We start from the raw sequence: 22687 nt of genomic DNA on the forward strand, positions 1-22687 counted from the left end.
CATGTGTGGTGTTCTCTGCACAGTGGGATCTGTGGAAGGTTTAGGAAGGACAATAGCATTTAGATAATGACTGCTTCTAAAGAACAAATGCTACTGTTATGGTTTTATTAAAACAGGACTGTCTAGATTTGGGGAGTCTGCTTTTTAGCAGTGAGTAAATGTTTTTCCCTAAAGAACAGAAAATCAAGGCAAGAAAACTGAAGTCCAGAGAGAAGCAGAGTCTTAGCTGGCATACCACAGTACAGAGTGACAGAGGCCTTGCTTTATGAACATTTACAATAACAGGCTCCAAGTTTCTTTGCCTATTTAGTGATTGATGTTCATAAAAGTTTTTAGCTGCCTATATGTGATGCTACTCATACTTACAACACTCTTTTATTCACTGCCTATAACAGATAGGTATCGTTTTAAAGTAAGAAAGCATAGTATAGGCCTAATTGGTTATACTCATTCATAATGTACCTTGCATTCATACATGACAGATCTGTGGGGAAGTGGGACATTCTAAATTGTCATATACATTTTATATTGCTTAGAAACCCAAGTTAATGTTTAATGCATATTAAAATTGCTCATCTGATATCCATTCTAGGACAATATTCATCTTTAGCCAGGAGGAAGCCAGGAAAAGAATGATGGAATGACTCCAGTGTCCTATGTCAGTTCGGAAAGGCCCTGGCTGCCCAATGTGCCTTTGTGCTTTAGCTTTGGGTTGCCAAGGCCACAGGCAACTAAGTACGATTTCTAAGAAAATGAACAAAAGCAAACCTCCCTTACCCATCCAACATATCCTTTTTATTTCTTAGCAGAATGCTTTACTTATTGTGCAATAAATACATCATTTCCTTGGGACTCTTATCAATTTTGAATTACATTCATCATGATCCTTACAGATTTGATTGGGACAGAAAAGTAGGCAAAACTATGATCAAGGAAAGCATTAACAGTACACTAGACTAAGAAACATGCCCAGGGAAGAATCGAAGAGCCAGAGACTTATGATATAACCAAGTGCTAGGAGCCAGGCAAGCCAAACATAATGGTAGGAAAGGAGCTAAGTGCCATGTGTAACAAGCCCAGCTTGTTGCAGGAGTGTAAAATAGAATTGCACAGACTGATTCGATGACTGCCCAGACGAGAAGCAGGATATAATCAATTCAAGATATCCTAGAACTATTTGTCATCAGTAGAATTTGTTCAGCTAAAGCTTTTTCCAATATTGAGTGATAGATCTGATATATACATTCATGAGATTTGAGTCAAATATAAAGGTAATAGTTGAAGCTGCATAAATAATATAAAGAAGAGAACAGATAGGAAAACAAGGGAAGGAGTAATATAAAGGCAACCAAACTATTCAGAAAACAAAATCCAGAAGAGACCCTGGATATCATTCCATATGTTGTTCAACAGATATTGTAGAAAAGGGGGTAGAATTTAGACTTGAAAATTTACATTATTTGCCCAAGACACTATAGCTATTTAGAGATGGTGCTGGTATACTGAGGATGTGGCTCTGTGGTAGGGCACTTGCAAAGTCTGAGCAAAGCCTTGAGTTCAATCCCCAATACAGCCACAGACATAGTGATAATAGAAACCTCTGTCTCTTGAATAATATCCAAGGAACTGTTTATTAGCTGCACCAAATTACAGAAGTAATGAAAGAAAATAAAATAAGCAAATTGTATTGATGTATGTGATGCACCAAATTTATATATAGTGTAACATATAATAAAGTGACAAATTATTATATGGAGAGGGATAGATAGCTTAGTAACCCTTACATAAATGGAATATATTAATTATTTCCATGATATTATGTAAATAGAGTAAATGGCATCCTATTAGAAGTGTAACTATGAAAATTGATTTCTAAAAGTAATCCAGAATCCTGGGCTGGGGTTGTAGCTCAGTGGTAGATCACTTTTCTCACATGTGTGAGGCACTGGGTTCGATCCTAAGCACCACATAAATAAATAATTAGCAGATAAAATATATTGTGGGGAAAAAAGTAATCAAGAATCCTAGAAAAGCAAAAGTGTTTTCTAAGTGGGCATCATGGATGCATAAACCCTGAGATAGTGATGCACAGGAGACGTTTTCATCAGATCTTTTTTTTCCCAAAGATTAACAGTATTTATTTAGAAATATTAGTTGTACCCTCTCAAGAACTTTCTAAAGCCCCACCATAGATTTTCTCTAGTTCATCAGACCTTAATCACTCTTACTTTCCATACAATTACAAATAATTCTGGATATATTTCTGGAGTACATACTACATGCTAAACTAATATTTGTCATCCTTGGCTCTACTAGCATTTCAGGCAGGAGGTTTATTGCAAGGTTTGTCTTATTCATTGTGGGATATTTGTGAGCAAATCTGGCTTCTACCACCAGGGTTCCACTAGCACCAGCATATGCTTTGCCATTAGAACCAAAAATGCATTGAGGAAATTTCTATGTTCCCTGGTGGCAGGGGATCTCCAGAGCAACTGCAGTAGATGATATAGAAGACCACACAATGATGAAAATATGAAGATGATCTGGTTCCTGCTAATAAATTATAAATATGAAATAACATAATGGTATGTTCTGTGATTTCAGCACACTACAATCTTAATATCAAGCTTCCTACTCTACTTTGCAATAGCCCCTTTAATTTCCCAAAAAGAATTTAATTTGACCCCACCAGACTCAGCTCTTTACAATGATTTATCATTTTCTCACTGCCCTTATTATTAAGGATCCCCTTTTTCTAACTTAGAATTTTATGGTAATCATTGTTATCACACCTTGTTTTATATACTCCACTTGCCAAGACTCCTATTAAATATTCAAAGCAATAATACGCCTTACTCCATCTTCATGTTAAACAACAGAGGATTTTGCTTCTTATTTTACTGAGAAATTAGAGTGATCTGAAATTTGGAAAGTTTGCTTACTCTTCTCTCCCCCACCTACATCTTTTCTCTGTATTGTCTCTGCCACACATTAGGACTTATTTCTTCTTTCAGCAGAGCCAAACACTATACTTGCACAGAAGAAACCAACCCTTCCACTCCCGCCTTCACCAACTTGTGGACACTGCCTTGCATTGCATTGTCTTCCTTTCCTCTGTATAATCTATCATGAACCTACACTTTGTAAAAAGATACTCCCCCTTTTCATCACTTTTCCTTGGTAATATTTCCCCATTTCTCTCTAACCCTTTGAAGGAGTGGTAAAAATAATTCCTTCAAAGTTCCCCATACTTGATATCTCCAATTTCTTTCATGCAATTTTTTTTCTTCTAATTAGATTTTCACATCTACCACACCACAAAATTCTTGTCAAGGCCCAATCTGGAATATGCTTTTCTAAATCTAAAAATCATTTTTTATATTTCTCTTACTTATCCTATCACCAACATTTGATACAATGACATATTTTCAATCAGTTCTCCTTCTTTTCCTATACCTCTGGCTGTTCTTTCTCAGACTCATTGGTAATTTCTCCTCATCTCTGAAATATGTGATGAAAAAGTAGTGTAGAAAGATCAGTTCCTGGACTTCTCTTTTCTGCCTATATTAACTTCCCTATTGAGTTATCCAAGATCATGGTTTTAAATTATCATGAGTTCATGACTTCCAAATTTATATCCAAATCTATCCTCTACTCTGAATTCTATACTTCTGTATCCAATGGGTCTTCTTAGAGGACTTAGTAATTTCAAAGTTCACATATCCAACATGAGTTTTTACCACCCCACAAAACCTGGCCCTCTTACAATCCTTCCCTTTTAGTCATTTGAGCAAGAGCCCTGTGGTTCTATCCTATTCTTCTTTCTCACACCACTCATCTGATCCATTAGCAGATAGCTTTGGCTCCATTTTCAAATGATATCCAAATCTGACACTTTCATCATCTCCACTACCACTCCATGGTTCAAGTTACCATTAACTATTGTTTGGATTATAGGAGTGGTCTCCTAACTTGTTTCACTGATTCTTCCTTTCAGGTTACCTTTAAATAACAATTCAGAGTGTTGCTCTTGAATGCACTTTATAATCTCTAATATTTCTCTTCTCCACATATAAGCCTCCAAAATTAAAATTCAAAGCCATTGAAATGACCTAAAATACCTCAAGTGGCCAAACCACCTTTCACTCCTCTGAACTCATGTTCTGTACTTCCTTTCTGTTCCTCTGAGAACTCTGGCCTTTTTTCTTGCCTTCCTTGTGTACAGATGGTAGGCAAGCTGCCACTTGGGAACTATCCATTTGCTGTTTCCTCACTGTGAAATTCTTTTCCTGGATTAAAAACATGATCCACACCCCTTCTTCCCTCAGGTCTTTACTCACCTTTTCCATGAGGCTTTCCCTAGGCATGTTACACAACACTCCTGACACTTCCTCTCTCACTTCCTTTACATATTTTTCATACTAATGCTTAATTTAGCCTATAATACAATCCAATACTATATTTTGGCTGATTTTATCGTGTTTTTTACTACCTTTCTCCAGTTGTTTGTGTGTACCATATCTGTAATGCATATGAGAATATAAATTTTTTGAGGGCTATGGACCAAAACCCTAATACATTTGGCTAAGTTTCTATAAGTTCATATTGTTTATTTACTTTATTAAATAATTTAAGTAACTTTTTTATGATACAGGGAATTAAACCCAAGGTCTCATGCATGCTAGGCCAAAGCTCTATCACTGAGCTATACTTTCAGCCCCAAATAACTATGTTTTGAATGAGTGAATGAAAGTATGAATTTTAATTTATGTGATTGGCTAAAATAGTATCAATGTCAATACTCTGCTACTGAATGCACTGAGTGGGCATGGTCTATACCTTTTTATGTTCATATTTCAACTTATTCTTGGATAATATGTAGAATTCACTAGTCAGAGACTATAAAAGAAGACATGCTTTTTCAGAAGGTATATGGGGAAAGATGTGAAATCATAAAAATATAGGCTATGTTCATGGATAGACAGAACTAACATCATCAAAATGGCGATATTACCAAAAGTTCTCTATAGGTTTAATGCAATGCCAATCAAAATCCCAACGGCATTTCTTGTAGAAATAGAGAAAGCAATCATGAAATTCATATGGAAAAATAAACGACCCAGAATAGCAAAAACAATGCCAAGCAGGAAGTGTGAATCAGGCGGTATAGCGATACCAGACTTCAAACTATACTACAGAGCAATAGTAACAAAAACAGCATGGTACTGGTACCAAAACAGGCGGGTGGACCAATGGTACAGAATAGAGGACACAGAAACCAATCCACAAAACTACAACTATCTTATATTTGACAAAGGGTCTAAAAGCATGCAATGGAGGAAGGATAGCATCTTCAACAAATGGTGCTGGGAAAACTGGAAATCCATATGCAACAAAATGAAACTGAATCCCTTTCTCTCGCCATGCACAAAAGTTAATTCAAAATGGATCAAGGAGCTTGATATCAAATCAGAGACACACAGTCTGATAGAAGAAAAAGTTGGCTACGATCTACATACTGTGGGGTCGGGCTCCAAATTCCTCAATAGGACACCCATAGCACAAAAGTTAATAACTAGAATCAACAAATGGGACTTACTCAAACTAAAAAGTTTTTTCTCAGCAAAAGAAACAATAAGAGAGGTAAATAGAGAGCCTACATCCTGGGAACAAATCTTTACTCCTCACACTTCAGATAGAGCCCTAATATCCAGAGTATACAAAGAACTCAAAAAATTAGACAATAAGAGAACAAACAACCCAATCAACAAATGGGCCAAGGACCTGAACAGACACTTCTCAGAGGAGGACATACAATCAATCAACAAGTACATGAAAAAATGCTCACCATCTCTAGCAGTCAGAGAAATGCAAATCAAAACCACCCTAAGATACCATCTCACTCCAGTTAGATTGGCAGCCATTATGAAGTCAAACAACAACAAGTGCTGGCGAGGATGTGGGGAAAAGGGTACACTTGTACATTGCTGGTGGGACTGCAAATTGGTGCAGCCAATTTGGAAAGCAGTATGGAGATTTCTTGGAAAGCTGGGAATGGAGCCACCATTTGACCCAGCTATTCCCCTTCTCGGTCTATTCCCTAAAGACCTGAAAAGAGCATGCTACAGGGACACTGCTACATCGATGTTCATAGCAGCACAATTCACAATAGCAAGACTGTGGAACCAACCTAGATGCCCTTCAATAGATGAATGGATAAAAAAAATGTGGCATTTATACACAATGGAGTATTACTCTGCATTAAAAAATGACAAAATCATAGAATTTACAGGGAAATGGATGGCATTAGAGCAGATTATGCTAAGTGAAGCTAGCCAATCCCTAAAAAACAAATGTCAAATGTCTTCTTTGATATAATGAGAGTAACTAAGAACAGAGTAGGGTCGAAGAGCATGAGAAGAAGATTAACATTAAACAAGGATGAGAGGTGGGAGGGAAAGGGAGAGAGAAGGGAAATTGCATGGAAATGGAAGGAGACCCTCAGAGTTATACAAAAGTACATACAAGAGGAAGTGAGGGGAAAGGGAAAAATAATACAAGGGGGACAAATGAATGTCAGTAGAGGGGGCAGAGAGAGAAGAGGGGAGGGGAGGGGGGATAGTAGAGGATAGGAAAGGCAGCAGAACACAACAGACACTAGTATGGCAATATATAAATCAATGGATGTGTAACTGATGTGATTCTGCAATCTGTATATGGGGTAAAAATGGGAGCTCATAACCCACTTGAATCAAAGTGTGAAATATGATATATCAAGAACTATGTAAAGTTTTGAACAACCAACAATAAAAAATTAAAAAAATAAAAAATTAAGATAAATAAATAAATAAATAAAATTGAATTTTGGCTGAGAAAAAAAAAATAAAAATAAAAATATAGGCTATTTACCAAAAAAAAAAGTTGTGGATAAAGCATAAAAAAAAAAGCAAGAAGTGAGGCCAAAGACATTTCCCAGGAATACCATTGAAAAAACCTTTTGAATATTCTACTGATTCCTTGGATTATACTCTGTGGATGATAGAAAACCCTCAAAATGTTTTTATCTTCTAAAATGACTTGTCACATATGTTTTTGAAAAATAACTAAGGATAGTCAGGCTAATAAATTAGAAAAAGTCAAAGAGGAGTAGGGAAACCAATCAGGAAACAAAGTACAATTCGACAGGAAAGTGATAATAATACCAAAGAGAAAAAAATCAGTTGAATTCAGAATTCAAGCAGGAGAATCCACACACACGTGGTGTGTGTGTGTGTGTGTGTGTGCATTTTTTACTGTGCTTCTGATAATAAAGATGAAGAGATAATTTGACCTAGCTTTAGAGAGAGTTATGGGATGATATTTATAGTGTAGAAAGGGGAAAATGGATAATTTGTCTATGCTAAAAAAGACCAGGGGAGATTAAGTAAAGATACCAGAGAGAAGAAGAGTAACAAGCTTGGAAGACGCATTAAGGGTAAATCTACCAAAAGCCAATGACTGACTAGAGGGGAACCTCCTGATGGTTAGAGGAATGAGCAAGTATGATTAGCAAGCCCCAAGCTCATTCTTAGGGATACAAGGGGAAGACAGATTTCTTGTCTTCAAGAGACAGAGATTTTTGAATAGGTCCCTTAAAAACAGATTTATGGACAGGATCAAAGGATATATAAATATCAAAACAATAAAAAATTGCAGTTTTAGCAAGAAAAAATCCATATAACTTTAAGCTAATCGGTCACTACAAATAGCATATATAATGGTTAATCTTTAATGTTTCTGAGAGTTGTAACACATGGCATATATTTTATAAATCCTTTTGTACAAACATGGATTTTTAAAAAACATATTAATGGTTTAAAGTTAACTTTCATGCCCTATGCTTGTAATCCCAGAGACTTGAGAGGCTGAGGCAGGAGAATCATGTTCAAAGCTAGTCTCAAAACTTAGCTAGACTTTAAGCAACTCAGTGAGACACTGTCTTTAAATACAAATGAGGGCTGGGGATGTGGCTCAGTGGTTAAGTTCCAAAAATAAATGAATAAATAAATGACCAGAGCTGAATATATACTGCTTCTTGTACCTTAAGCTTGTACTATCTAGGAAGCCACCATCCATACTTCATCTGACCATGTTCATATCCAGCTCTATGTTACTCAATTAAGTCATTTGCCTGGCTATTCAAATTTGTGCTTTCTAATTTATTATGTAACAATATTATTATATAATTTGTTTTTAAATGTTGTAAATGGTACATATAAATAGAACTCGTAGCCAGAGAAAAAGAGAAAGAAAGAGAGGGAGAGAGAGTCACCATCTTACAGATACAAAAACTGAACACAAAGATTATTTTCTCAATGTACAGCGCTAATACATAGTGGAACTGGGTTCTATTATGTCATTGTTATTCAGGAATACAAAGTTTTGTATTCAATAGATGTTGCCAAATTCTTAGGCTCTTTATTAATTATTTCTATTTTTAAATGAAGAAATAATAATTGTACCTATCTATATGGTATAATGTGGTATTTCAATATATTCTACTTTAAGATCAAATTAGAATACTAGCATATCCATCACTGCCAACATTTATTATTTCCTCTATGGTGAGAACATTCAAAAACCTCTCTTCTAGTTATACTGAAGTTGCATTATGACTAACTATAACCACCCTATTATGCAGTAGAACACCAGAATTTATTCCTCCTGTCTCACTGAAATTTTGTACTCATTGACCAACCTCAGTTGACACATGGTCAGTATGCCAATGATCATTTTCATATTATCTTCAAAAAAAAATAAACAAAGATAAAATAGCTCACGATGTTTTAAATTTTTAATTAAGTGGGGGAAAAACAGGTCTATATATGGAGCTGGGATTTTTTTTTTTTTGTCAAGTTCACATCTAACACTATTTTGAGTAATTTTAAATATAAGGATTATCACTAATCTCTTTCTTGTTGAATTTCTCTGGAAATAAGGTACAATAATTTTTTTCTTTCACTTTAAAACAATAACTAAGCTGACAACTGTTATTTCACTTAAAATTATTTGTGAATATATATATATATATATATATATATATATATATATATATATATATATATATATCTTCATGGAATAATTCCAATCTTTTGCAAATAGGTTGGTTTTCATTGTAAGGCAGGTTTCTACAAGACCTCGATCATGTCCAAAACATCAGCCCTGCACATTTCCCAGCATACAGTAGCAACCCAATACTATCTTTTTTTAAAAAGATATATGGAGAGAATTTTTTTAATATTTATTTTTCAGTTTTCGGTGTACACACCATCTTTATTTTATTTTTATGTGGTGCTGAGGATCGAACTCAGTGCCACGCACATGCCAAGCGAGCATGTTACAGCTTGAGCCACATCCCCAGCCCCCAATACTATCCTTTTAAACTGATACATGCAAATTATACATTTTTATGGAGTATCCATGTGATGTTTCCATGCACACATACATTGTGTAATATTCAAATGGAGTAAACTTATCTATGTCCTTGAACAATTATCATCTTTTTAAGGTGAAAAGATTCAAATTTCTTTCTTCTAGTTTAATAAAGAAACACACATAATGTATTATCATTACGTATAGTTACTCTACTGTACAACAGAACACTAGAGCTTAATTTTTTATCTATCTTAGCATAATATGTAAAAATTATTTAGCAAAGCAAAACCTAGACCAGACATTTAAGTACTTTTATTTCCACATCTTCTAGTTTGCCCTAGACATGGGGTATAAACACATTTAATTCTGTTTGCAGAAAACAAACAAACAAAAAACATTGTCCTTGTGAATAAATAATAATTTTCAACAAGATAGATTCTGAACAATGAAATAGTATGATCCACTTTGATTGAGATTAATTTGATTTTACTCAATTCCTTTTTTCCAAGATGCATAAGGAAAAGTATGTAGTTTACAGTATGTGTTGATTTCCATGAGAACTCATATCCTTCCACCTCATGTTTATCACATTTAAAGTGAAATGACTCCAGGAGTTTAGTACTACACATCTCTCACAGGAAATTTCTATTCATAATTTGAAATTTGATTTAATTCCTTGAGTCTTAGGGGCTCATGTTACTCATCAGAAGCCATGTGGTCAATGATATTAGACAAAAAGAAAATGTTTTTACTATTCCTAGGAAAATTGGTATAAAAATTCTCTTGCTTACTACTGGTTGGATAATTCATTATTAGGAACAGAATATTAGATGGGTGTCCCATATTATCTGGAGGCCTCCAGATCACCTGTGTGATCTGGATCCCCCATGTTCCCCAGTCCATGGAAAACACCTAGAGGGAGGTTGATCTCTTGGGTAGTAGGAGAGTGGTCAGAAGGGTAGATAAGGTATCTTGGCTGTTTAGCAAGACAAGATCTGCACAACTGCTAGTGGCAGCTGTCTGGCTATTCAAAAATCCCTGGAAGACTAATGTGTGTAGTACCTTTCAGCAAGGGGGAAAGAGGATCCATGCTGGCTGAGCTCTCTCTCCAGGGAAATGCAACAGGATGGTAACCTGCTCACTCCCCAGATGGGTTAAGGAACTGTAAGGACCACAGCCCTCTCCAGCAGTGAATGCTTTGCCTCAGGTGCCTCTGGCTTAAATGAGGACTGCCAGGGACTTTCTGATTACTCTTTCCCTGATGAATGGGGTCTTTTTGGTTCAGGGTAGTCCTGGAGACAAAAGGGTCAGAGACGCCTGTGTCTACCCCTTTATGTGGCCACCTTTTGTCTCTATGATCTAAATCAATGCTACCAGATTCCTATTGCACTAGGTACTCTGTTTCATAGCTTCATTAAAATTGGTGTTATTTTCTCTTTTCTGGCTTTGTTTTGAGTGAAGCATGCCAGGTATATCTACTCAGTCACATTTTTTATTTCCCATATCATTTGATGTATCATTTCAATGTGATATCCCCCAAATTCTGCTTCCAACCACAGAAAATGGAGGATAAAAATGACACCAAATAAAAAGATACAAAAGAAGGAATGCAGGTAGGATTGGATAAACATATTACTGAAGATCATTGCAGTTTTAAGAGACCATTAGTACATTATAAGTCAAGAGTGAGATGGCAGGACTCCATGAAAATTGAAAGTAAAAACGTTCTCTTCTCATTGGGTGTGATGGCACACTTCTTTTTCTTTTGTGTATATGTAGGAAAAGAATAGGCATATGTTACATCTACCATATTAACTATTCTCATTTAAATAAAAAAAATCTGCATCCAATTCCATATATCAACCTATATCATGCTGAGGAACCACAGAGATGTCCTAATATACCAAATTTATGAAACATTTATCTCTAGTCATGTAATAGTCAAATGAAGAAAACAATTTACTTCTTTTGGACATAAAATTGAATCCATTTGGAACTACTATTTTAAGTATTCAATCTTACTCTTCTATGAAGGAATCTATGGCTCATTGGATCTCTAACTCTCTCCCTCCTGTTTTAAGATTCGAAGTGACCCTCCTGTTTGTTCAAAGACATTTTTGCTCTGTACTTTGTTTTTCATTTCCTCCATCACTTTTAAAGAATTGTTTTTATGAAGATCTTCCTGTAACGGGGGATATAGTTCAGGGAAACAGTTCTTGCTTAGCAGGCTCAAAGCCCCAGAAAAAGAATATATTCTTCCCAATGAAGATTATGATGGTATAAATAATTATAATGCCTAATGTTTATATATAAGCAATTCCTATTTGCAGCATCCCTTATACACATTCTCATTTAATCCTGCTCCAACTACTATGATAATGCTTTCCAGATGAGAAAACTGTAGTTTGATGACATTGAGAAATTTCAAAGCTCACTGAAGTCTTTATTTGTGGGCAATTAACTTTTTCTTCTTGAAATTTTGTCTCCTTGACTTCCACAATATACAAATTGCCTGGAAATGTTCTTCTCATCTACTATTCTTTTCCTTCTCTGAGATTTTCATGAACTTCTCTATTTTTTCTCACATATTACATTAAAAATACAGGGCATCTGCTTAGCCTACTGCTCTTTTGACTTGACACATCTTTTTTGTACTATATCTTCTATTGTCAAAGTTTGAATAAACTCAATAAGCTAAATTCCAAATCTAGACTTGTATTGTGCACACTCCTCTCTGCAGTTGAAACTCACACAATAAATTTGTGTTCCTGTACTTGCCTTAACTTTGTTTCAGGGGCTTATAAAATAAGCCTATGAAGGTCAGAAACATAGCCTGTCCCTGTATATGCTCTGTGCCAAAGAAATTCTATGGCTATCTAGTAGACAGTCACATATTTTTCCATATTGTCAGCTGCAAGACTTTTCAGTCATTCAAATAGATACATGATATCCTGTTAAAAAATAAACAAGATGGATATTTGTCACAAATACAGAAGAAAGAGTAGGGGAGGAAAGTCCAGCACAAATATCAGTGAACTTCCTAATGTGGTATCACAGGAAATATCTGATGTGATATTTCCCTTGTAAATGAACACCATGGCATTTTCAAAGACCGCAGTGTTGGTTATAGATAATAAGGTATCTGTTTTACTTAATTATAAAATGTCAAACACAGTGTAATCCATCAGTCTTCTAAAATAATCTGCTGTTCCTGAGAATGGGATTATAATTAATACAAAAGTTTACTTCTGTTTTAATAGGACACTATTCTCATTTCTCACTGTCATAAGCAATCCCTGTCCTTCCAAAATTTGAAGGAGAAAATGAAGGAATCAATGCCTACATTGTGGTATTCCAACTTATATATACTTGATGTAAGTTTTCAGGATTTTATTGAGACTACTTGTTCTCTGGGAGGATCTTGTTACTTGGAAGTGCCATGGGAGCATTAGTGTGCTTGTTCATTATTCCATAGATCTATAATAACAATTGTTAAAATGCTGGTTAAATGAATTAATGAAGAAATGAATGAAAGTTAAGGATGGAGGGAAGGAAAAAAGGAAGGAAAGGAATCAATGGGGACTTTCAATATGACTACAGTAAGATTTATTCTTTAAAATCAGACATATTTCTATAGTCACTGAACTCTGTTTATCTTTTGTTACATTGAAAATTACTAGACATTTAATTGGCTTTCATATGAGAAGGAACCATAGATCTAGGATGATTAGGTCACATAAACAAAAAAGCAGGAATAACTTTAATTCAATGTGTTTCAAATTAATTTATTTAAGGAAACAATTTATTGTATGCTATCTTGAAGAAATACTGGTAAATCCAATCCCAGAAACTATTCTTATATACATTTTTTTGACATGTTTAGAGTATTTCCAACTCAACATTGAACTTACAATTTGGAAATTGCAAAGAGTTCATGAGTCTAACTCAAACTAAACCAATGACATAGAATGCATAAAATAAAAAGAATACAGTTTCATTTTTTTCCAGGTAGTTCCATTCAAAAATGTGTAATATTTGGTAACATGATTTAAAGAAAAGATGTCTTGTTTCCAGTCTCAGTCAACTCTGTGGAATAGAGAACAAATATAGAATTAATTCTGTTATATGATAAAGCTGTTTACTTTTCCCCATTTGTATTGGTGTGACTAATTAAAAAAAAAGAAATTGTGCATTTCATTGAACCTTTCCATGGAGGCACACAAAGTACGGATCACATCAAATATCAGCTCACTAGGAATGTTTTAATAAGATGTCTAACCTATCATGATCAAAAAAGGCTTTGTATCTAAGAATCTCAAACACTATTTTCTCTCCCCTTTTGAACACCATACCTAGACCAATAATTTTATTTTGACTTGTGAATTAAAAGAAAAAGAGAATTTTAAGCAAACTAAATACAAAGTTTATGAAACTTAACCTGGAATAACAATGGAAGTTTTCCTTTAATAAAAGCTCAAATGCATTTACATAAAAGTGAAAGAAAATCTATTTTATGGTTTTCTTAAAAATGATGGAAATCAAATCTCAGGATATAGACCCTTGAAAACAAGTCAGTCAAATCTATCAATAACACATAAGGAAAATTAAAAGTTTCTTGAAATTTTTCATGTTTCAGGTCAGTGGATAAGAGTAAACAATTGACAACACATTGATAATTAGTAAGTAAGTTAACATGTTGATGGAATTTTCCACTATCTGTAGGAGAATGAAATAGAAAAAATAATCAACTATAAAATGAATTGGTCTAATCTCCAAACTTCTCAAACTTACCAAAAATGAGGAGCCGCTAACTTTGAAATCTTCTTAGACCTTGAAAGTAAACAAATAATAAATAAATAAATATACCACTTATCTTTCAACAAAAACAATTGCCTTAAGAAACAATTAAATAAGCATCTCAAACTTTTCCCCTCATCTACAGATGGCAAAAATAAGGCATGATCTATGGCATGTTGGGAATGCATGTCCATGAGGAAAACATTGAATAATTAGCTTTCTGTTGACAAGCTCAATCAAATTATCAATTTTAATTTTGATTTTCGTAAGTCTTAACGCTCTTTAAATCAGAATTCTTATTTGCATGTGCTAGAACATGCCTGCACTTCCAGTGACCTGGGAGGCTGATGTAGAAGAAGAGCAACTTCGAGACCAGCCTCAGTAAGTTAGCAAGAACTTGTCTCTAAAGAAAAATAAATAAATGGAAAGTCTATGGATGCATTTCAGTGCTATAGTGCCTCTGAGGTTCAGTCCCTAGAACTGCCAAAAAAGAAAAAAAATGAAATCAAAATTCTTAAGAGACCAATTGATTCAGAATTCCTGCAATCATTTCTTTCCAACACAGTCTACTCTACGTAGACAATCAGAACAACTTAATCAGAATCTATGTGGTATGCCTAGGCATTGGAATTGTGGGAGGGTGGCTCTAGGTGATTCTATTATAGAGAATCACTGATCTAAATTATAACTTTATATCTTTGTTCTTTCACTCTCTAGGAGTGCATATTCTAGAATTTCCCTCAACTTATTCTACCATCATATAAACATCAGGAGTGAAATGGCAAAGTAAATAAGTATGGACTTACAGTAACAGGGTTGGAAACTGGGACAAGTGGGTCAGTCACAGGATAGAGTGGGCGAGTAGGCTGGAACAGAAGATCTTGGTATTCCAGAAAGGCTTGGACAGGCATGTCTCTCTGGGGAAAGGGCACTACTTGCTGGGGAACAGGTGCGATTTTGGATTGAGGGATAGGCACCTGGGGCTGAGGAAGAAGTATGGGAGTCTGAGGAAAAGCCTGGGGGAACTGGGGGACCTGGGGGACCTGTTGCACCACAGGCTGGAGCTGAGGCAGAAGGAGGTGCTGGTTTTGGAGGTCAGTGAGATGTGGGATTTGAGGGACAAATGGGGTTAGCTCTGTTGGTGATTTAAGGAAGGGCATGAGCTTAAGCTTAGAAAGAATGGTCTCTTTAGTTTGGGGGACTTCTGCTATCTCAGGCTGAAGGAGAGACAGCACCATAGCCAGCTGAGAGAGAGTCAGGACGTTTTGTGGAAGGAGGGTGTAAGGCATGAGCTGAGCATAAGGAAGTTGTGGCTGGGCAATGGGGTGGATTTTATCTTGGCTTTCATCCTGAAAAAATAAGAATCTTTCAGTCCATGATTTAACCATAACTGTTATTTGCAATCAATTAATCTATTGGACAACTGCAATTGAGTGAAGACAATAAAAGAAAGATTTTCACTTATGTCACTTAAGAAATCATTTTGGCTCTAGTGAAGAAAAATGAGTAAAATGTTCCTTAAGAAATTTCTTCTTAAACTCCTCAATTTTTTGGTGGATCTGTGGTCTAAACTGAAATCAATGTTTAGGAATTTTCTTGGATTTTTTGACCTTTTCCTTAGTTATCAGGATAGATATAACTTATATGCTTTGGTCTTTATAGAGCACTGACTTTCAACCTAAATATACTAGCAACAGAACAAATTATTTTCATATAATGAAGAGACATCAATTTTAAAAGACTTAGAGGGACAACATGTGTATTTATTTTCACTTTCTTTTTATAAAAAGTTAGTCCTTATTTGTGGCTAAATTCAGGGACTCATTAACACTGGCCAAATTCTAGCATTACTTCCTTTGGTAAAAGGTAGTATAATTGAGTCTTTAAAGTGCATTTATTTTTAAATTTTAATTGGTTTTAGAAAATATTTTGTGTGATAACCAAACCTTCTAATAATAAAACAGGAAGTGGAAATATTACAGTTAGATAAATGTATGAACTGTAGAATTTTGTTATTCAAAAAAATCTTGATTTTTAAGCAAGCTCTGCTACTTAATTAACTGGCTGATGTGGTCACATAGTGTGCACTCAATTCTTCTAAACCTCACTTCTCTCATTTGTAATGGAAATATCCTTAAGAATGTCATCATGCAGCCAATAAATATTGTAGTACAATTGACAAAATCTTAATGTCAAATCATTGAATATTCATGGCAAATCAGCTCATCAATACATCAGGGTAGATATTCTTAAGAATATTCTCCATCTACACATTAAGAAAATGAAATACAAAGAAACTTGTGGCCAAGGTTATGTCTGAGAAACAGACTTACACCTTGTCACCTTTATTCTCTTTCATCATCATAACATCTTCAGAATAAAAAAGGAACATAGTTCCCAGTTTTGAGGTGTTTGTACTAATTTGAATTTATTAAAACAGATATACCATTAGTAATATCATTAGATAGTTAATCTCTATTCTAGAAATTGATTATACATTTAAAAAGCACATTGATGACTTGGAAAATATATTTAACTTTGCCATTGTTTAATTTCTTATATTGATTGGTAGGTACATGGCATTTACTTTGCAATTCTTTAAATTGAACATATACATTATGAATATTTTCATGGATTATGTTTTATAATAATATTAGAAACACAGTCATGAAAATTTACCTGTCTTTGCAGCTGTTCCACATGCTTAAGGTTCTCAAGCTTCTCCTAAAAACAAACCATGCATTTAAAATGCTATTATCTATGAAAATCTAACAGGAAATCATGAAAATGAGTACAGTTAAATATGAATATTTTACCTTGATATGTGTAATAGATTCCTTTAGAAAAATAAAAAAAATTAAAATCAGATTGAGTTTTGATTAATAATTCTTAGTTTTCAATATATATCAGAAAGTAAATGCTTCAATAGGTTAATAGAGACACTTTCACTTGCTAATGTCCATAGTTAGGATAATAACTGCAACTTTTATATTTAGACCATTCTATAAAGCCTCTCATATTAAAAAAAGCCTGTCATATAAAAAAGTCAGATGAATGTAGTCAAGAGAGAAAAAAAAAATTAATGAACACTGTGCAAAAATAAGCTTCTAATGGAAGCTAATTTCTCTCTACAATCATGGTCCTTTTACTGATAAATACAAATATTTATATTTGGATAAATACAAATAGAATTTGGCCCACTTCTCTACTAAAAAACCATCTGATTCAAAGAGGGGAAAAAACTAATTGAAAACACAACATAACAGCACTTGTTACATTATACTAGTCATTATTAGTTCACTTGTTAATGTGTTCAGTTTCAAATAAACTATAAGAAATCAATACACCCCCTAAAATTCTCAAGACTTTGTGAAGAGACAATAAATATTGTCACACCATTTACTAAACAGATGACAACATTTTCAAGAGTGGTGCAAGGACAAATGTCCGCCTGACTTTCTTGAGTAGATTAAGTTCTCACCAAATCCCACTGGCTTTTATTTACCAAAGTGACAGCTCTAAGAAAAAAATGTGTCCTAAACATGTTTGCTTACCCACTACACTGCAAGCTCTTGGTTTCATTGACATCCTAATCTTTAGTTTGTATCACAGCTCCTAATCAGTGTCTGATGCACAGAAAGCACTCAATCAATGTTAAAAGTGAGTGAGGTCAGAGTACAGAAAGCTCAAGACAGAAAACAGAGCTGTATGATCCATAGGAAATGGGATGGGGAGGCAGTGACACAATTTCAAGTAGGAAGCCCACTTAGAAAGTTCTTGAGTACTAAATTCTCCAGGCATTTTTTCTGTCTTTCAACATATATAAAGGGAATTTACATCAGAATTTGCATGTCATATGTGGCTACATTAGCATAATTACTGTGATGTAATACAATACAAGGCACAGGATTTTATAATTCTACAATTGGAAATTACCTCACTGCTTGAAATCTGTAAAGAAAATGAAAAAGAAAAAATCAGCATTAAATCTACTAGACCATCAGAAAATGTTATTATTTTATGGATGGAAAAAAAAATGTTTTCAAAAAAACTTACCTCAGTGGATACACCGATTTCTTCGTTCTATAAAAAAAAGTAATAAGTCCATTTTAGTGTCTGTAGCTAATTCATCATTACACATTTACTCATTTTATGCACTTTATATAGCACTCTCTTAAAAAGTTGGAAAAAGCTTTTTAAAAAATTGCATGTCTTTGTACAGACATTACAAGTGAAATTTTCATTGTTTTATATTTAGTAAATTTAAATTGGTATATTTCTCTATCACCTGAATTGAGAATAGATTTGGGATGGATAACAAAAATGTAATTACTTTAATTTCTATTAAATATTTTTGTTATTATTATGAATATACTTATGATTATGATTATGATTATGATTATTGCCTATATTCTGTCCTCTGGTAGTCTTTGGATAAATACAAATAGAATTTGGCCCACTTCTCTACTGCAAGAGACACATACATTTGAACAGTTTATTAAGATATATTTATATAGTTTATGCATGCATAGAATTGTGTAATACTACATAGTTATTTGCTGTTTTTCTTTCTTTTTTTGTCTTGTTTTGTTACTAAGTATTTGTTAGCTTTTCCTTTAGCTACAGGGAGATATTGGAATAGAAAGCATTTGTCCCAGGTTTGAGACCCCACAGGAAAATTGAAAAAGTAGGTAAAAGTAAATGATTTTCATAGACACCAGAAAAAAAAAGCTGAAAATTCCATTATTTGTATGCTAACATTATTGGTGATATTATTTTCTACATTAGGAAGATCAACCTCTATATGTTAGTTGTTTAGGAATTTTCTCTGTACATACCTCCCTTGCAAGAGCAAGAGCCACAAGGCAGGCAAGGATAAGGACCTTCATGGCTACCACGTCCTGTGAATGGGGAAATGAGAGATGGCGACAGATTAGTCAGTCAGATATATTTTGTTATTTAGATAGAGTTACTTTTCCTTTAAAAAAATAAAAATAATATAATACCATGCTTTCATTTTAAGGAAATATACTATTAGACGGTCTATCATGTAACTAGTCAAAAATGTACTCTGGCTTCCTACTCCTAAATATTAAATTCAATCTATTCAGATTTTTAACTCATGGATCTCTAGTCATTTTATATTTAAGTTTACTCAGAGTGTTATATTTTGGGTTTTTAAATGTATAAAAGAATATAAAAAGTTACAGAATGATTTATTTGTTCATTTTCTATGAAATATTTACTTCGCACTTTAATTGCCAGACACTGCCTAGGTATGGGGAAAGAGTAAATCGCAAACCTGATAGAGCCTTAATTATACTGCAAAGTATTCATTTCTACTGCTGAATAATTTTTATGTTTATTTTTCTTCTACTTAATAATGCCATTAACATTTAGTTTAATCACACCTTCTCATGTCCAATAAGACTATTGTTTTCATTGTAGCAGGTTTTGTTTGTTTGTTTGTTTTGTTACACTCTCCAGATAGATGCTTTCTTTGACAAATAGATTTGTTTCTTCTTCATTCATACTCACTATGCAGTCTTGATCCTTACATATCTAATATATCTTCTCCTGTGTGTCCCAGGACATTGGAGATAATATATTATTTTACCTTTTTTCTGTATAAAATGTGCTCATTGATATATTGATGATTGATCCAAAGGTCAAATTCTATTGCCCACTCCCAATGCCAAAGCTACCTCTTCTTATGAAATAAATCTTAACATTACATATCAAATATACTAAATGACATTTGTGCTTGATTTTCTTGTATTTCATATAACGTATTTCAATAAATAATTTTTATGTCATAATATCATTTGACAGGTTTTTGTTTTCACATTTTAAACTAAATGTTTTAACTAAAAACAGTTCATGAAAAAACTGTTTCTAATTTTCTGCAAAACATTCTCTCCAATATTTGAAGACTGAAAATAATTCTGCCAGTGAAAAAATATATTTTCAGATTTTTCTAATGGATGTTATATAATTCTGAATTAATTTTACCTTGCCTAAAGTCTCAAAAATTTTTTAAATAATTTTAATTGTCAGAGTTCAAAAAAAGTATGTAATACTCCATTATACATTATGGTATGGAGAGTGTATCCCATTGCTTTTATATATTTTATTCTCAACATTTTGTACACCAGGTTTTTAAGTCAGAATTCTATTATTGACTGAAATTATATAAGCTACTTTTCTTTCATTCATTTTCTTACAAAGTAGGATACTTTCTTTTTAGCTTAGTTATTTTAATGTTACTATTTTAATATTGTTTCAAAATATGGTATGCTAGATGATAAACTGTGGAGTTTAAGGTACTGGACAAGTTTGATGACTATGCTCTTCTTCTATAATGATGTTTATAAATATTTAATATATTGCATGTTCCCAAACCACTATCTTCATTTCTTGACTCAATATGCTAACTCTATAAACTATTAGACAAGAGCTTTTCCAATAAATATTTATTGCCTCATAATATATTTATATATATATTTGTTTTTACAGCTGTGATATGTTGAATCAAATTGGAAGAATTAATTAGGAAACCCTTCATTAATCTGCTGTTAATACTATTAACTAACTTATACTAAAGATATATGCTATCTTTAGTGTATATACATGTGTGTATATATACATGTATACATAAAATATGTATCCACTCAGTGTGAATTACATTTTCTTGGACTCATGAAACCTACAGAGCCATTATAGTCTTTCTAGGCATTCCTTCATTTCTAAAATAAATGTTAATAATAGCTTCAGCACTACCTTAAATACCTTTATTTCCAAAACTGTACTTTAATCAATTACTTTCTTTCCAAAGAACAACCTAGTGTGCAATAAATAATAAGGAAGGTATACTCAAAATTTATAGCTGAATTTCTTACCTTTTTCCAAAGTGGAGAATAGGAAGTGAAAGTGAACCTGGGTAGATGATGGTCTATCTGCTTTTGTAGCTCTATATATATTGAATTTAATGACATGCTAATTTTGTGGTTTGAAATGAATTCAACATTAAGCTTCAATTCCAAGAAGTTTGCATGATTAGAAAGTGATTTCTGTTCAGTATCTGTCCCCAGAAATTCTGGGGAGCATTGTAACAAAGGGGTAATTCACAAGCTGATAAAGGAAACTTGTCCAGGAAATGCAATTGCTCACTAACAATGACTGGAGCACAGTGACACTCTGCCATAGTCCCCAAGTTATTGTGGGCACCATTTGATGTCTTAGGGTCTAATAGGGACTTAAGATCTCAGTCATGGGGCAGTTTTACATGAACAACATAGATACACAGGGCTTCACAAAGACCCCAATTTCATGTTAACTTGAGCAGTTAGTGCTTTATACTGCTGTGAAGTAACTAACAAGTCTATGGTGAGAGCTTAGTCAGGTGGGGAAAACTGTTTAACACCCAGGGACACTTGACTTATGAAAAATATATAATTCAATTCAAGCCAATACTTTTTTAACAAAAGAAAAAAATATATACCTTCCTCTATAGTAAACAAATCAGAGAAGAAATATGGATGGCTGGTATAGGCAAAATCCTCATTAAAACTGTCATAGAAATTTTGCAAAATTTCATGAGATCAATTCACCTAAAAAATATTGATTATATTTTCTATTTTGAGTTTAATAATTAAAATAATAATCATGGCTATCTTTCCTTAGTATTAACCCTATTCTGGGTCCTAAGTATTTCATAGATCAATATTTGTATCTTTCCCAAAACTGCATAAGATAGCTCTTCTTTACTTAACAGCAAAATTTAAGTAATATTCTCAAACTCATATTCTTTGTTAATAAACAAGATACCATTTACATCCTGATGTATCTAAGTCCCATAAACCATGTTTTACTTTCTGAAATTTTGTTACTAAGTTAGCTGTCAATGTAGCATTTTGTCTTCAATGTGTAAAACTTAATTATGGCTAGTAGAGAAATAGAGTATCTGTGTTACATGTAAGCAGAGGAGTTTGTCCTTAAAGAGCTGCTACTTTAATTATAACTTAAATTACAAGTCTTATTTTGAGATGTGATTGAATGGCAATTCAGTATCTTGATCAAAGGGAATAGATACACTTGAAGCAATGTAACAACTGTAAGGTTACATAGAATATGTGGAGTACAACTTAATATTGCAGATAATTGATGCAGTTATAACTTGGATACCTGTGAATTTCAAGTATGTAGTGTGACAAAATTCACCAGATACAGAAAAACATTAGACATTTGAAATAAAAAGGATTATATAATGTTTTGTATTTTATGGCTTTGTGTCCATCATCAAAGGTGATAGTTGTATGATGTTATTATAGTAGTTGAGTATAGGCATTTGGATGCCCTCAATTAGGGAGATGGTGCTGGACATCTTGCACAACAGAAAGGCACACATTAAAATAGAATTTGAAAACTTAGGAAAATTAATGAATTAACTATGCCATTTATGTGAGGATGATTAAAA

The 22687-nt window shown here is 33.5% G+C and overlaps 1 protein-coding gene across 1 annotated transcript; it reads right to left on the bottom strand.

Annotated features, from left to right (window-relative positions):
* Positions 1-12813: 12813 nt before the first annotated feature.
* LOC139706355 (beta-casein-like) lies at positions 12814-19100 on the bottom strand. Its single transcript, XM_071614002.1, has 5 exons — positions 19050-19100; positions 18148-18162; positions 17028-17048; positions 15018-15560; positions 12814-12891 (listed from the first exon to the last, which is right to left on the bottom strand). Exons 1-5 carry the CDS (start codon positions 19098-19100, stop codon positions 12814-12816), a joined length of 708 nt encoding a protein of 235 aa, XP_071470103.1.
* Positions 19101-22687: the final 3587 nt, after the last annotated feature.

Source organism: Marmota flaviventris, chromosome 7 (genome assembly GCF_047511675.1).
Source record: "Marmota flaviventris isolate mMarFla1 chromosome 7, mMarFla1.hap1, whole genome shotgun sequence".
Classification (NCBI taxonomy): Eukaryota; Metazoa; Chordata; class Mammalia; order Rodentia; family Sciuridae; genus Marmota; species Marmota flaviventris.

Bases quoted from the DNA above. Each gene is read 5' to 3' on its own strand.
- LOC139706355 (XM_071614002.1), bottom strand. From the start codon at position 19,100: ATGAAGGTCCTTATCCTTGCCTGCCTTGTGGCTCTTGCTCTTGCAAGG. The intron at 15,561-17,027 runs GTAAAATATTCA...TTATTTTTTCAG, and splicing joins AATCTATTACACATATCAAG to GATGAAAGCCAAGATAAAAT. The intron at 12,892-15,017 runs GTAAGTCCATAC...TTGTTATTATAG, and splicing joins CAGTTTCCAACCCTGTTACT to ATCTATGGAATAATGAACAA.